At 42.1% G+C, this 16,001-nt stretch overlaps 1 protein-coding gene across 1 annotated transcript in view; it reads right to left on the bottom strand.

The window, feature by feature from the left end:
• The window catches only part of PARP8 (poly(ADP-ribose) polymerase family member 8), a 190,795-nt gene that overhangs the window by 66,319 nt on the left and 108,475 nt on the right, over nt 1-16,001 (bottom strand). The window contains exons 7-9 of the mRNA XM_050946920.1: nt 10,932-11,026; nt 4,049-4,109; nt 1,331-1,421 (exon numbers count right to left, since the gene is read on the bottom strand). Coding sequence (XP_050802877.1) covers nt 1,331-1,421; nt 4,049-4,109; nt 10,932-11,026 — 247 coding nt within the window. The remainder of the gene's footprint in view (nt 1-1,330; nt 1,422-4,048; nt 4,110-10,931; nt 11,027-16,001) is intronic.

Raw genomic sequence — 16,001 nt, 5'->3', positions numbered from 1 at the left:
AATGGAAAAGAGCACATTGGTAGTAATTTGGCTAGGTACTAAATAAGAACAGAAGTTTCAAAACACTTGTATTCTGTATAACACATCTGAAACAGCAGCCAGCCTCCCTTTGAGCATATGGTACATCTGTTTCTTCCATCAGTGAACAGCAGACACAAAAGGAAAGATATACATACCATAAGGTAATAACAAGTTATTACTCTGAACAGTGTTTCATGGGGAAAGGTTGAGGAGAGAGAGAGTTTCTTCATATATTAATATGTGATATTGAGCTCATTTTTCTTTTTTACTGAAAATCACCAGCAGAAAACTGCATTATACTCATAACATCAATAATGGCAAAGCACCTGTCTCTCGCCCTGATCCAGCAATTGACTGCATACAGGCTCAAGGGTGCTCCTGCACAAAGTTAGCTGCAGGATTGGGGCCTATAATTCCTGTTTTAACCTTGTCACGAGTGCAGAAGTTTTATTGTCACTTATGGTCTTGCTAGAACGTATCCAGCTGGATAAGGATTTGCAAAGTTCAACCTCTGTTGCTGAGTGTGTGAGAATTTTGATTTCATATTGGAGTTGGCTAACACAATAATAAATGTTAACAAAGTTACAATAGCTGTTTGCAACAAATAAACACATGAACATTTATAAAAAAATATATTCAAATAGTAAGATGTAGTGAAACAAGACACTAAGCCAAGCATAAATAAGGTACTGATACAATGAACAGAACACAGCTTGCAGAAAGCAGCTGCAGACAATGTACTCCCTAAGAAATGGCTTACTAGGGTATTTTTCCCAGACAAATCATGATCAGAAAAATATCTTAATCGTTCAGGGGCAGAATTCTCCCACAGACATAGATCTGAACTGAGAGCCAGGACTGGAAGCCTCAGTGGGTGTGAATAACAGTTCACATGAAAGTGTTGTACTGTAACTCCTCCATGTGGATGCTAGGGGCATGAACATGAAGGTCCGAGTCCGCACTAATGTAGTCCTCTTTGAAGAGGTGCAAACCCAAGACTTTTACATTCACATCCACAGTGTCCACACAGGGGAGTTATAGCACAGCACTTCGGTGTGAACTGCTGTCAACACCCTTTTAGTCCAAACTCCAAGGCAGTGTAGACATACCCTTAATATTGACCATGCAAACACTTATGTAGAGGATTAACTTGAAGTCACTAGGACCATTCACGATAGTAAAGTTAAACATGTGCAGATATATTTTCAGAATTGGGGCTTTAGCAATGAACACGTATATCTGCTACCCTACACATGGCTCAGAACTAAGACATTGTACACAGCACAGGAAAAATGCAAATGTGACTAACCTGGACCATTTAAGTACTGTGTAAGTGAACAGTGCAATCGCACTATTATAGGCTCTGTGCGGATTACATCCCAAGCCAAAGCAATCTCTTCCTGATTCCAGAGAAAAAGAAAAACAACAAAAATCATTAGTCATCGTCAGGAACTGTTTATGTTTTGTCAGTCAACCCTTGTGCTGGTGAAATATTCAATGGAATGTACTCATCTAAGCTATTATTTTCATCTGTTTGCCCACTCCTGGGCTCTGCTCCATCCACTAGGAGATACTAGCTCAAGAGGAGAGCAAAAAGAGTGAAAAGGGTGGGAAATACAACTGGCCCCACAGTAGAGGGCTAGAAGAAACCAGATGGCATATTCCCCCTTGCCGTGAGACTAAAGAAATCCTATCACAGGAGAGTCAGGTATTCATGAAGGTTCGGGGCAGATAGAACCATCCTGTGTAGCAAGTTTACCTGGGGAAATTATATCAGTACAGATGCTAATACTATTCCTAGAATCATTAACTTTCACCCTTGTAAAGGGAGGTTATTGCACAGATGTGATAGCAAAGTGAGAAAATAATGAAAAGAGAAAGAGAAGGTTACTCACCTTGTGCAATAACTGAGGTTCTTAGAGATATGTCTGTGTGAGTGCTCCACTTCAGGTGTCGGTGCGTCCCAGCACCATCTATCAGAGAATTATGGTAGCAATGTCCAAGCGGATTGTGCATGCACAGTAGGCATCTTGCAGTGCTGTTGGTGACATGTCTAGCACATGCACGACTCAAACCCTCCAGTTCCTTCTCTACTGCAGAGTCCTAATGGCGAACTCTAAGGTAGAGGAGAGGAAGGTGGGTAATGGAGCACCTACAGGGACACATATCTCGAAAAACCTCAGTTACTGCACCAGGTGAGTAATCTTCTCTTCATCTTCGAGTGCTGTCCCTGTGGGTGCTCCACTTCAGCTGACTGTAAAGAAGTGCCTCTCAGAAGGCAGGAGAGACATTAGGTTCATTTGAGTCGCAGAGGTAAGTACAGTTAAAGCCAACTATGGTGTCAGCCCTAGAGTCTTCAGTGATAGCACAGTGCTCAGTAAATGTATTACATGTGGTCACTTTCCTGCTGTTTAGTAATACGTGTTTGACTTATTCCGAGCAGGCTAGTTTCCCATGGTGGACCCATGCAGAAGCCATGCTTGAAGGTGGAGTTTCTCCGGATTGGGGTGAAGAGTGTAACTGTTGTTCTGAGACAGCAGGTCCGGATGGCAAGGGAATGCCTGAGGATTGCAACCAGGACACTTGGTGCATCACTTCTACGGCCATGGTCGTGGTTCTGGCTGCTGTATCTGTGATGTCCAAAGACTCCTGGAGAGCTGTTTCCGCAATGAGTTGACCTTTGTTTAGAATGGCCTTGAATTGTGCTCATTTCTCATCCAGAAGCTCCTCAGTGAAAGAGCTCAATATCCTATAGTTATCATAATCATATTTTGCTAATAGAGCAGAATAACTGGCGACTCTGAATTGTAATGTCGCCAAGGAGTAAACTTTTTGTACAAAGAGCATGTGTCGGCTCGGGGGTAGCGACCTGGCAGAAGACTGCCTATGTTTCTGCGGTGCTTTCTGCAGAGACGTCTGTACCCTCCTCCTTGGTCTGTTAGAGGAAGGCATGTCTCCTGTCCCTGAAGGGAAAGGCGCCCAGATAGGAGGCCGGTGGTCCATCTCTGGTTGCAGAGATTTCTCCATCAAGATCTTTTTGAGGCGGAGATCCCGGTTGCGCTGGGCTCTCGCCTTCAGGTTGCTACAGTGGGTGCATTTTTGTGGGATATGCACCTCACCGAGACATCAGACACACAAGGAGTGGCCATCAGAAACAGACATTGGTTTGTGGCAGGAGCTGCATTATTGAAAGCCTGGGAGCCAGCATCTTGAACAGTTAACCAACCCCGCTGTGGGGAAACTACAGAGAGGGTAAAACCAGGAGAAGTAAAAAAAAAAAAATTCTAATAAAAATAACACTAACACTAAATACAACTTTATAATTGCCTAACCAACTAAAGGAACTGGAAGGCTCGGGCCGTACACACACTGGACACGACATCAATGGCACTGCAAGACACCTACTGGGCATGCATGACCCACATGGACACTGTTACCATAAATCTCTGATTGACGGTGCTAGGACGCACCAACACCTGAAGTGGAGCACCCACAGGGATTGCACTCGAAGAAGAATTATGTTTCCAGGCAGAAGGGGAGGCTGGGCAGCACTGTTATCTACATCCTTTGCCACTTAAAACTTTTCCTAGCAGGGAGCACTGGTGGCAAACTATGCAAGGTGAAACTCATCCTAGGTTGTCTTCCCTCTGGGAGCATATGATGTGGTTCCATAAAGCTAAGGCCCTATGGCAGCAAAAAAAGCAATGTACTGCCTTTGCCTCAGTTCAGAAAAGCATATGTTCCAAAGCCAGAAGGGACCATTATGATCATGTAGATTGCCCTTTTGTTTATTCCCAAGGCAATTCTATATGAATGTAGTAAATAAATAGCTAAAAATACGTTAGTAATGAGTTTGCAGATTGACAAGAAAATGTTTCCACTCAGAACTGAGTAGCAATCAATAATGTGACAGGAGCTTGTAAAGATCAAGAATCCAAAGACGGGAAATCTCTGACAGAATCTCACATAGGACAGAATTAAATGGCTATTAATGTTCATTATATAATTATATGATTAGATTACTTACATCAAGAAAGCTAACATCAATATGCAGATCAATGTCTACATCATCAATGGCTCCATATTCCCTGAAAGTAAAGAATTATATTACTTTCCAGCTACTGTTCAGCCCAAGAGCACCTATAAAAGGAGAGACCTTATTAAGAATAAAACCAGTGATGGATATTAAAGTTCATATTTAACTGGGTGAAGTGAACTTTTCCATAATGGGTGACTTTTTGCTGTATTGAAAGGGATCAACTAACAGCCTCTGTAAATAATACTCCAAGCCTTCAATAACACAGATAATCACATTTGAGGAGTTGCACAGCTCAAGGGAATTGTAATAAGATACTCTGTAATGGACAACACTGGGTAAATGACAGCTATTTACCTCTAGGTCACTGGTTCACATTTGGTTTGCAGTGACCAAAAGCCATTAACAACTGATGGTCGCAATGAAATGACAGCCTTTGGGTAATGAAGCATTTGAATCCATTCCAGTTCTCAGTAAACAAGGTATTCACTCTGCTACAAACAGCATCACAACTGATAAAGACTGAACAGGAACAGAAACTGAACCATCATTCACACTTAAATGCTTGGGTTTGTTCCCCATATAACAGATAAGATTCACCTACGGAAACAGGCAAAGATCTTTGTATAAGGCTCCTAGTAATGGAAAGTCTGCTATGAATTGCATAAAGCACCTACTACTTCCCCAGTCCTGGAAGGCTTACAGGTGTCTAGTCCATCTCAGAGAGTGTGCAATGCTGGCTGGACAGCCAGGAGAGCAGGCTAATTAACTTCCTCCCTTTAATAGCTGCCACTGAGAGAGCTTCTTTGGATACATCAATGGAGGTTAAAGCTCCCCTTGGCAAAGGAAACCTTTGATATTATAACCACTTGTCCTCCCTGGGGTGAATCCCTCTATAACACTGCAGGCCAGGCTGATGCAGGCAGGTGCTATTTGTGCCTCCCTGAATCTACAAAAGTGCATCTGGCCTCATGTATCTATACCTCAGTTTTTTTGCAGCTGTACTGCACACCATCTTGAATTACTGATTTCTATAAAACTCAGTGGGAGTTGTACTGTATTGTACAAAGTTGGTCCCCGCAGAACCGAACTGGGGCACATTGGTCAGGCAGCAAGGGGAAGTCTAAGCAGGTGTTGTTTGTTCTGGATCTACTCTGAAGATAAAAGGGTACCTAATTTTCCAGCAACATCAGTGTAACACTAAATTTACTTTACAAAAGGATTTTTTTTTAAAGTTGTATTCTCCATCAGGTGCCACAGTAGTAAGGTGCATCTGTTTGGCCAACCCAGAACAAATTATAGCCCCTTTAAATGGTATTGATTTCATTAGGAAAAAAAAAAACTTAAAAAGAAAAAAATGTAAGAATTTTCATCACAAACCATAGTTCTGATGCATAATGGGCATCATATTAAAAGCTGACTCCTTTAGTATAAGGAGACAAAAAGGAAACCAATTGGCTCCTTTCTGATTATTCAGGTCTACTTGCCAGTATCTTTTCTGTTTTCTGAGTGCTAGCAAGATGGGCAAAGTCTTTTGACCATGACCATAAAAGTGGATTTCAGACATTGGCTCAGCTTTTTCTTTCTTTCTTTAATTAATTAATTTATTGGGGTGGGGATGGTGGAATAAGGTAATAGTGCCCAATGAATCCTTTACCTAGTGTTCAAGAACAAAGCAGCAGCTATACTGACATGGAACCATCATTGAAAAAGTACTGGACGCCCTCTGATTAGGTTTTTAAAGTTTCTAAAGTCTGTGTAAGTTGAGCACACTTTTCTGAGAGCAGTAAAGTGTACAACAGTAACAAAGTGCATAATACTAATGAAATGCATAATGCTAGGCTTCTTGATAGAGGGTAGGAAAATTGCTTGAACACAAGCTGTGTAAGCAGATTAATACTTTCATATGGATGCCCAAAATGTTTTGCCTCCACTATTGCTCCATGTGCTATATTTACTTCACATGTGGGCCAGACAGATCAAGACCCACGACAACAGTATGGGTCAATTCTGCTCCATTCATGTCAATAACAAACTCCCTTTCACTTGAGTAAGGGCGGGATCTTACCTTAACTTCCAGTGGTCTATGGAGACGGTTTAGAGCAGGGCCGCCCAAAATGGAGGGGCAAGTGGGGCAATTTTCCCCAGGCCCCGGGCCCCACAGGGGCCCCCACGAAAGTTTTTCAGGGCCCCTGGAGCAGGATCCTTCACTTGCTCTGGGGGCCCCGGAAAACTCTTGTGGGGCCCAGGCCCCCAGAGCTTCTTCCGCTCCAGGTCTTCGGCAGCAAGGGGTCCTTTCACCCAGGGACCAGCCGCTGAAGTGCCGGGTCTTCGGCGGCAATTCGGTGGCGGGGGCCCCTGCCGCTGAAGACCTCAGGACCTCTGAATCCTCTGGGTGGCCCTGGTTTAGAGAGGAAGGTTACACAGATGATTTCTGTAATATTTTCCTAATTTCATTTTTACTTTACTTATGATCTGTTACAGCTCAAGGGATGGGATCTTTCATCAACTGAACAGTGTCTAATGCATTCCCATGTATGTGAAGTTTGTCTGTTTGTCAAATTTCAATCATTACCCTCGGCAGCCTAGAGACAAGTTTCAAGGAAGAGTAGACTGAATAGATTTTTTAGCTTCATTTCAGAGAGGGTTATGGATTACAGCCTGGATTTTTATGTGCTAAATGCTAAAATGAGGAAGAACTAAATCTCTAAAGATAAAAAAAGACATTAAGGGTCTTACAAACGTACCTAAGAGCCTCTCATTGACCTCTGCATTTAGACACCTCTGAAAATCCTCACTCTAAAGCCAAATAGTTCCACTGTGGTACTAATGTGCTGAAGAGGGATGCAAAACACAAACCAGAGGTTTGGTGGAGAGGACTGGGGAGAGGGGAGAGAAATCACACTCCTGCTCCTTCTCTGGGAAAGCTACTAAAAAGAGTGTCTACAAACTATTTCAGAAAAATGACAAAAGCTAAGATCAAGGTGACAGGTGTAGTTGATCTGACAAAACTCCCTCCCCCCCCCCCCAAAAAAAACAAACAAACAAACAAAACCCCTGAGTGTCTGTTTAGTATTTTGGAGAAACTGCTAAAGAATAACGCAACCTTGAAGACTACCCTGTAATGTTGTCAAGGTCAGTGTTAGTTTGTGTTATCTGCCACATGCAGTTAGTGTGGGACTCCCCAAGGCACAGTTTTAACTCATGCACGTAAGCATTTTAAAGTGCTTGAACTTCTACATTTAATGTGCGACTGGTTTGCTTGTGCTGGTTTCTCTCTTGTATTCCCCTCTCACGTTTTGCCTCCTTTCAGTGACCTTCCCGCAGCATATCAAAGAACTGTTGAAAAATACATGCTAGAACAAGTACCTTGCACATACATTAGACATAAAATTTGTGTTATGTTCCTCTTCCACCTAAATTAAGCGAACACTATTTTAGAGCAGAATCAGCTGTGTTTTTTCCTTAAACAGTCCCTCTTCAAAGCATAACTGACCAGTGCTTGCTGTCACACATAAATGGGATAGCTTTCTTTTCACCCCTTTACTACTGCTTCCATAGCCTGAGGTAGAGGTGGTAAGAAAGACCTCCCTGCCAATCTATTAAACTTAACAGTGGCCTGAGATTGCATAAACTGACAATCATGCAAGAATTAAACCGAAAAATTAACTTTAATATTTGAAAATGTTTTGTCAATATACTTCAAACTACAGCATCAGACGGGCCTTGCAAACAACGGAAGGAACCAGCCCACAGGGCAATTACCCAGCAGCTTAGTCCAGCCCCGTATAGACACAAATCCTGACCCTGAACTTGATGAAGGAGGAGCTTTATGAAGCTGTATTGGCTTCACGGAACTCACTGCTGGAAAAGGGCTTAAATTTAAGATGTTGCAATACTGTGTGTACTAAGTAGCTAAACTCACTAACATGCATTACAATGCAACCAGTGCAAAAGGTCTCACATTTTTTATTAAATTGCTTGAAGAACCAAAGGCCAGATCCTGACAGTCTGTGAGCAATGCTTATTTATGCAAGCAAGACCATGGAACTGAACGAGACTAGCCAAGTGCTAATATTACTCAAGTGAGTGAGTGTTGAAGGACTGGGCCTTTGAGCAAAATCCCACCATTAAATAAACATGTAGGTGAAACAACAAAATACACAAAAGCTGAATGAAATAAGAGAAGATAAAAAGGGTACAACCAAGGGATTTTCATGCTCTCTAAAGCCTACCCCCCCCCCCTTTATAATGGATTTTAGGGCTATTCCCACTAATAAAGTTGCAGGAGCTAGAAAATATTTCTCCTACCGCAGCCTACAGTGAGGCTGAAGCACATGTCATCCCACAGTCCTGATGTGGTATTGGAGCTCTTGAGATCTTTCCAACAAACCTTCAGGAGGCTGGTCCCTCAATAATCACTGTGAACAGACTCTGAGGGCTTTGGTTCATGTGGCAAATAAACAATGTGTGAGGGGTTTGCCCATCTCTAGCATCCAGAGCTCAGTGATGAGGAGCTGAATACCATGCATGCCTAGTGTCTGCAGAAACTCCTGTTTTTACCTTTAAAGTTCTCTGGTTGATCGATAATTAGACCGCAGGGGAAGAGGTAACCATCACAGGCGACGTCTACACAGCAGCTGGATGTGCGCTTCCCAGAATGGGCAGACAGACACATGTAAACTCTATTTGAGCTAGCATGCGAAAAATAGCAGTGTGGCCATAGCAGCATGGGCAGCGGCTCAGGCTAACCTCCCAAGTATGTACCTAGGGGGCCAGGACGGATTGTATTTGGGTGACTGGTGCTGCCACAGCCACATTGCTATTTTTAGCATGCTAGCTGGAGCAGAGCTAGTGTACATCTATCTACCAACACTGGAAAGCACCCTCCAAGCAGCTTGTAGACATGCCCTTCGATATAGTCTTATTCAGCGGGTGCCCCCAATGTCAATGTCAGTTGGACTTGGTGCAGTCAGGGAATTAGGATTAGAGGAGAAGATGAAACTGAATGCCTAATGTTACATTTTGTGGTTGCCAAAGATATTTAGATATTGTCAACTGCTGAAGAACTTAGGAGACACAAAAGTTTTCCACATGCCATAAGCACTCACAGATACCAAATTCTAATGAATTGAGCCCTAAGAGATGGCAAAGCCCATAGTGAAGCAGATTATTCAATAAATTAAATGCATTAACATTTTTAAAAGGTTATATTCATTGTTGTAATGTTAAGTGCCTGAGGGAACATATTATAAAGGTATACAGAATTTCATACAGTGTAGCATTTAACAGTCTGGCAACTAAATGATTATCTCGTTCATTTTTTAAATCATGTACAACTGCTTGGATTTAAATTTCCAATGTCCTTTAAATCGAATGAATTTCCACTTAACTTCAAACGGCAGATAACGAAGACTTCTTTTCTTTTAGGAATATCATCCAAGGAATTAAACAAATGCCATTAAAATGTACACTTGATAAATTAAATGGGCATGTTATTCAGTAGCACCATACAACTTCATTTTAAACAATATCACTTTTCTTAGAATAAAATAGTTAACATATTATATAGGTTCATGGAAATTGCAATATGCAATATATGCAAGATGATTATTAGGTCCCGTATAGTTTTTTATTTCTTGTCTCATATCATATTATCAAGGTGATATTTTCTCCATCACTTTGCAACCAGATCTGTTAAATCTTGCCTCCTGGTCATAATGTATTATTATTATTATTATTATTATTATTAATAATAATAAAATAATACCTCATGAAAACATTATGGATTATATGACAGAGCAAAGATAGTTTAACAAATATTTGGAATGAAATTATGCTTAACAGTAATTTTAATCAAAATATAACAGCCCAATCTTGTCCCCATTAAAGTTAAAAGCAACACTCTCACTGACTTCAATGTTTACAAGATGGTGCCTTAAGAAATTGTTCTGAGCATAGGCAGCTGTGTTAGCAAGTTCAACAACACTACAAAGCAGAGCTCAGAATCATCACTGCTACATTATAATGTTCGTTCACTTTCCGTTAGTTGATATAAATTATCCCCCTAGAAATCTGTAGGTTATGACTAGGGCTTTGTGTTTGTCGCGGAGGTTGCGGAAGTGATGGATTCCGTGACTTTCCGTGACCTCCAAGACTTCTGCGGTGATCAATGTGTTTGACCCCAGGGGTGCCCAAGCAGCAGGCTCCAGGGCCAGCTGTTCATGTGGCCCTGGGATAAGCCACAGCGGGCGCTGCTGGAGTGGCTCTGCAACCAGTTGCTCCGGGCGGCCCTGGAGCCAGCCACACCAGACGCTGCTGGAGCAGCCCTGAAGCCAGCCACACCGGCCACTGCTCAGGCGGCCCCGGAGAGCTGGCTCCAGGAACTGTCCGAGTAGTGACCAGTCCTGCTGGCCCCGGGGATTGAGCAGTGGTCCCGGGGCGGCTGGAGCAGCCACTGTTCAGCATCCCCTGGCAGCTGGTGCCGCTAACCCCCTCAGCAACAGGCCCCCAGGACACCCCCCATAGACGTCACCCCCAGCAGCATACCTCTGGGGTGCCCCCCTCCCCCCAAGATTTAGTCAGGGGTATTTATAGTATAAGTCATCGATAGGTCACGGGCCATGAATTTTTGTTTATTGCCAGTGACCTGTCCATGACTTTTACTAAAAATACCTAAATCGTAACCTTAGTTATGACCCTCTGTATAGTTTGTGATGGCGATCCTGCATAAATACCTATCTGCAACATGTCAAACATGCCAGAATATAGCCAACAAGCTTCGATTCCCTAAACTTAAGCTGCTGACTACCAATTTTATGTCCTTTCTCCAGCCACAGAACTGACAAAAAATTTACCCACTAAAACGATGTACCTGAGAGATACTGCATTAGGCCCATAGATCTCTCTCACTGCTGTCAAATCAGCTTCCAGCTGTGGGTGCTTGTGAAGTTCTCCATCGTAGTTAACCTGCAGATAAATGTAATATGGTGAGAGTTTTTATTTTATTTTTTTACTAGCAGCAACATTTTCATAGTATTCTAAGTGCAAATATGGTGCTGTTACTCAAGTTGTTCCATGAATTTCATCTGGTCTTTTCTCTTCTATTGTATGCCTCCATGATCCACTGATGGTATGTTTACCATGGTACTGTACCAAAACACAAGCTGCTGCTAAGGCCGTATGAAAAAAAGAGAGGAAAAAAATTGACAAAGCAGCGATTTTTGTGAAAAAAGTGAAAAGCTTCACTTTCAATATTTCCTTTCTATGAAGATAAATGTCAGTTTGTTGGTGAGTTTATTTAGTATCTTAACATTTGACCAATTTCATTTTTTTTTCTGGGGAAAAAACAAATTGGCTGTGTAATAGGAAAGGAGAAACTTATTTGCAAAAATTGTGTAAAATTGGCAAAATTCATTCCAAGTTCAAACACAGGCAGAGCTACCTCATTGTCCTTCTTCAAATTCCTCCTTGAAACTCTCTTTTGGCATGATGCCTATAAAAAACTTGAAACGGCTAGGCCATTTGCATGCTGAGACCACTATCATACTGACCCATATTGTCTCATTGTTTCCTTGTATTCCACCTTCTGTCTGTATCTATCTGTTTGCTCTTGTTTTATGCTTAGATTGTAAACTCTTTGGGATACAGTCTTTTTTCTTGTTTTTGTAGAGTGTTTAGCGCAAGGAGGTCTTGGTCCCTGATTCAGGTTCCTAAGCACACAGTAACACAAGTAGCAGAAGTAGTAATACTATTACTACTAATAAATATCTCTTATGGAAAAATCCTATTGAATTTAATAGGGATGAAATCTATGGGACTCTATAGAAACTACCCAAAAATACAGCACGAAACCCTGGCCTCACTGAAGTCCTTCTTTCTTCCTAGATTTGTATAACTCTACTTGATAATATTTCTCCAATCTAAAACCATTTCATTTTAAAAACAAAAATATAAACTGATAAAAAGTCACATGAGACAAGGAAATCAATCACCTAGAAAATAATTAATTAGGGATACAGTATATAATTTTTAAAAGCACCTAAATGACTTAGAACTCATCATTTTGTTATTATTATTATTGCCTACAACACCATAAACTATGAAGTGACATGACCTAAGATAATCTTCCTTCTTTATTATTTCTTTTGACAAAGTGTTAATAATATAGTAGGAAATGTATCGTTGCATATCTCTATTGCATATGGGAGGTAGAAACAGTCAATGGAAGTTTAAGATCATAGAACAAAACCGATAGTTTGATTAGACTTTACGAGGTCCAAATAAGTTATATTTGTCTATACTCTACAAGGATCTACAACATACCATTTTAAAGGTATCAGGTATTGTCCTTTAGGAAAAAATATTGTAATCCATAAATGCTTTTACAGTGAATGCCTATAGATCAAGGGTGGTCAACCTGTGACTCCAGAGCCACATGCAGCTCTTCAGAGGTTAATATGAGGCTCTTTGTATAGCTGCTGACTCCGAGGCTTGAGCTACAAATGCTAACTTCTAATGTGTTGTGGGGTGCTCACTGCTCAACTCCCTGCTCTGCCCTAGGTCTTGCCACCACTCCACCGCTTCCCCCAAGGCCCTTGCCCCTTCCCCCGAGCCTGCCATGCCCTTGCTCCTTCCCGCTCCCCACCAGAGTCTCCTGTGCACTGCAAAACAGCTGATTGTAGCAGGTGGGAGCACGAGGAGGACGAGGAGGGTGCTGACTGGCACAGCTGCTGGTATGTGGGAGGTGCTGGGGGCTGGAAGGGAGTAGCGAATGGGGGGCTGCTGACATATTACTGTGGCTCTTTGGCAATGTTCATTTGTAAATTCTGGCTCCTTCTCAGGCTCAGGTTGGCCACCCCTGCTACAGATGATGCGGTCACCTTGTATACTGTTACACTAGTTTAAATCTGGAGTAACTCTACAGAAGTCAATTTCCCAGATTTGGATGAGTGCAAAATGAAATAAGAGCAGAATTTGGCTTTGTCTCACTGAGAAAGACAAAGAATGAAGCATTAAAGTCCAATTCTGGCCTTCAAATATCTATGTAGACTTTCCACTGACGACAGCTGTTGTTACACAGGCATAACTGATGGTAGTACTGGGCCCTTGATTTGTACATCATATCTAGTAGGATTCTAATTCTGAAATTCAGTGGTCTGTATCAAGTTTGACAGTTAGAGATGCACATTTCAACTGAATTAAACAGTATTCATCTGATCCCCCTTTATAAGTGAAAATTAGCTAATGATAATTTGACCACATTTGGAATTCATCAAAGAATCTGAAGCCCATCTGAAACTCATCAGTGTAGCAGAAGCACAAAGTTATCAGACGTACTAAGAATATTTAGGAAAGGGACTCATAGACTCATAGACTCATAGGTCAGAAGGGACCAATCTGATCATCTAGTCTGACCTCCTGCACAAGCCAGGCCACAGAACCCCACCCATCCAATTTTATAACAACCCCTATCCCAGGACCGAGTTATTGAAATCCTCAAAAATGGTTTGAAGACCTCAAGCTGCAGAGAAACCACCAGCAAGTGACCCGTGCCCCACGCTGCAGGGGAAGGCGAAAAACCTCCAGGGCACCTACCAATCCGCCCTGGAGGAAAATTCCTTCCCGACCCCAAATATGGGAGGGATCTGAGCTAGTGTATCACTGACTTATTTTGGTCAAAGATGGAAGGCATAGCTTTGGAAAGAGTCTTATTCCTATCCTCTGTGCTGCAGAAGCTAGGGTCTAATATAGGGAAGGGGAAAAGGATGCTGCTGCTGGGGGACTGGCATTTTGCTGAGCCAGACAGAATTAGTTGTCAGGGAGAGGGTAAGTAAGGTGAGGTGGCAGGACTCCCATCCTTATACCCCTCCCCCTTAAGAAGGAAAAAAACTAGGACCCTCATTACTCTCTCAAGTTGCTGACAGAATCATAAGCTCATCCTTTATTTTTTCACGTTAGATGAGAGAAAAAGCTATCTTCTTTTTTTTTAAATAAGAATTCCGACACTATATACATATACTCCAGAGTTCTCGACCAGCAGTCCAGGGCCTCCTGGAGGGACACAAGCAGGTTTCAGAGGGTCCACCAAGCAGGGTCGGCATTAGACCTGCTAGGGCCAAGGGCAGAAAGCCAAAGCCTCACTGCATGGGTCTGAAGCCGGTGCCCCAAGCCCTGCCAAGGGGGGCTGAAGATGAAGCCTGAGCAACTTAGCTTCAAAGGGACCCTGTGGTGTGGGACCCCGGGCAATTGCCCTGCTTGCTGATGCTGGTCCTGGCTTTGATGTGCAGAAAAACAGTTGCAGCAAACATGTTCCATGGAGTTTTTATAGCATGTGTGGGGGTGGGGGCTCAAAGAAAAAATGTTGAGAACCCCTGACTTAAACAACGTAAATCTTGACAAGATGTACTGATGATTATGGAGTCCTGCCTTATGAACGGAGAAGGGTGATTATCCTGTCAATCACAACATACTTGACTTGTCATCTTTTTTCTCCCTATTGTATGAAACATCGGAAAAATCTGTCCAGAACAATATGTGGGTTGCCTGGCTCCCCAATATAATGCTTCCTCACAAAATTTTTGGTAATGGATGGCTAAGGGCTGGAAAGGGCAGCAAATTCTGTGTTCCCCTATTGGCAAGGAGGAATGCCAAATTAGGAACATATCATATAAGATATTGCCCATCCTTGTGATACAGCCCTAGACACATTTATGAACATGCAGAGGTGAGTGGAAACTTTGATTAAAGGCAGAGGTTTTTTACAACTGCATCTGCAAGTTTACACCACAAGAGCAGCATGTAAAAGAACCAAAAGCAATGGTGTTATTGTTTCAACAAGAGCTGATCTGCTGTTATCTCCTGAAAATGTACAGAGGGTAGAGATTCAAAGGAAGAGCACACACAGACTCTCACAGACAGCAAGTATAAGAGTTAAAGGTCCCAAAAGTGAAAGGTCTGATAAGTTTACCGTATCTGAATGACTTGTTGTTAGACAGTCTCCACATTTAATCTGAGACATGATACAGATTTCTTTGTCCCAATATAACAGTGGGTAAGACCTCTTAAAAAGAGTTTAAGAGATTTAGGAAGATAACTCCTAAATCCCATTTCAAAGAAGACTGCATCAAAGCACATTAACAAACTGTGCGTCAGCAGTGTCCACAAAGATGGTCTGCAGCAAGCTAATACAGGGTAGATTCACACCCTACCTTGGCATGAATGAATTCTTAATGTAGACAAGCCCTCATTCCTACTGAAAATCAATAGGACTTAGGTGCCTAAGTCATTTAGTTACTTTTAAACTGTTTACCCAACTGTATCTTTTGGGGAAATTATGTACAGGTGATTCAAACCTTTCTGCTATGACCAAGACACTATGGGCACGTCTACACGTACAGCACTGCAGCAGCACAACTGTCTAGATGCAGCTGCGCTGCTCCAGCACATTTGGTGAAGAGGCTTTATGCCAGCAAGAAAAAGCTCTCCCATTGGCATAATAAAACCACCTCCAGAACAGCAGAAGCTATGTTGGTGGGAGAAGCTCTGTGCACACGAGTGCTTATGTCGGTGTAATTTATATTGATCGGGAGTGGTTTATTCACACCCCGAGTGACATAAGTCAGGCCAACTTAGGCTGTAGTATAGGCATAGCCTATGTCTTTTCTTCACCACCACTCCCAAACGCTTTCCTCTTTTACACTTTCACCTTTTCTCACAATCTATTTTCTCACTGTTTCAGTTGTCACCAGTTAGAAATGGTAAGATTATCTTTGACTAGCAACTTCTTCTCCAGTTGTATTTCTCAAGTGGTTAAACTGGCATTTATCACTTTATAAACAGTTTGCATATCTAGAAAGAGAGAACCAGGAAGAGACTAAATTAGTCCAAACAAAAAAGGGCCAAGTTAATATAATTCAAGGTCTGTGCTGGAAAAAGAAGATGT

The sequence above is a fragment of the Gopherus flavomarginatus genome, chromosome 3, assembly GCF_025201925.1.
Source record: "Gopherus flavomarginatus isolate rGopFla2 chromosome 3, rGopFla2.mat.asm, whole genome shotgun sequence".
Taxonomy (NCBI): Eukaryota; Metazoa; Chordata; order Testudines; family Testudinidae; genus Gopherus; species Gopherus flavomarginatus.
This window is presented reverse-complemented; position numbering and strand designations above follow the sequence as displayed.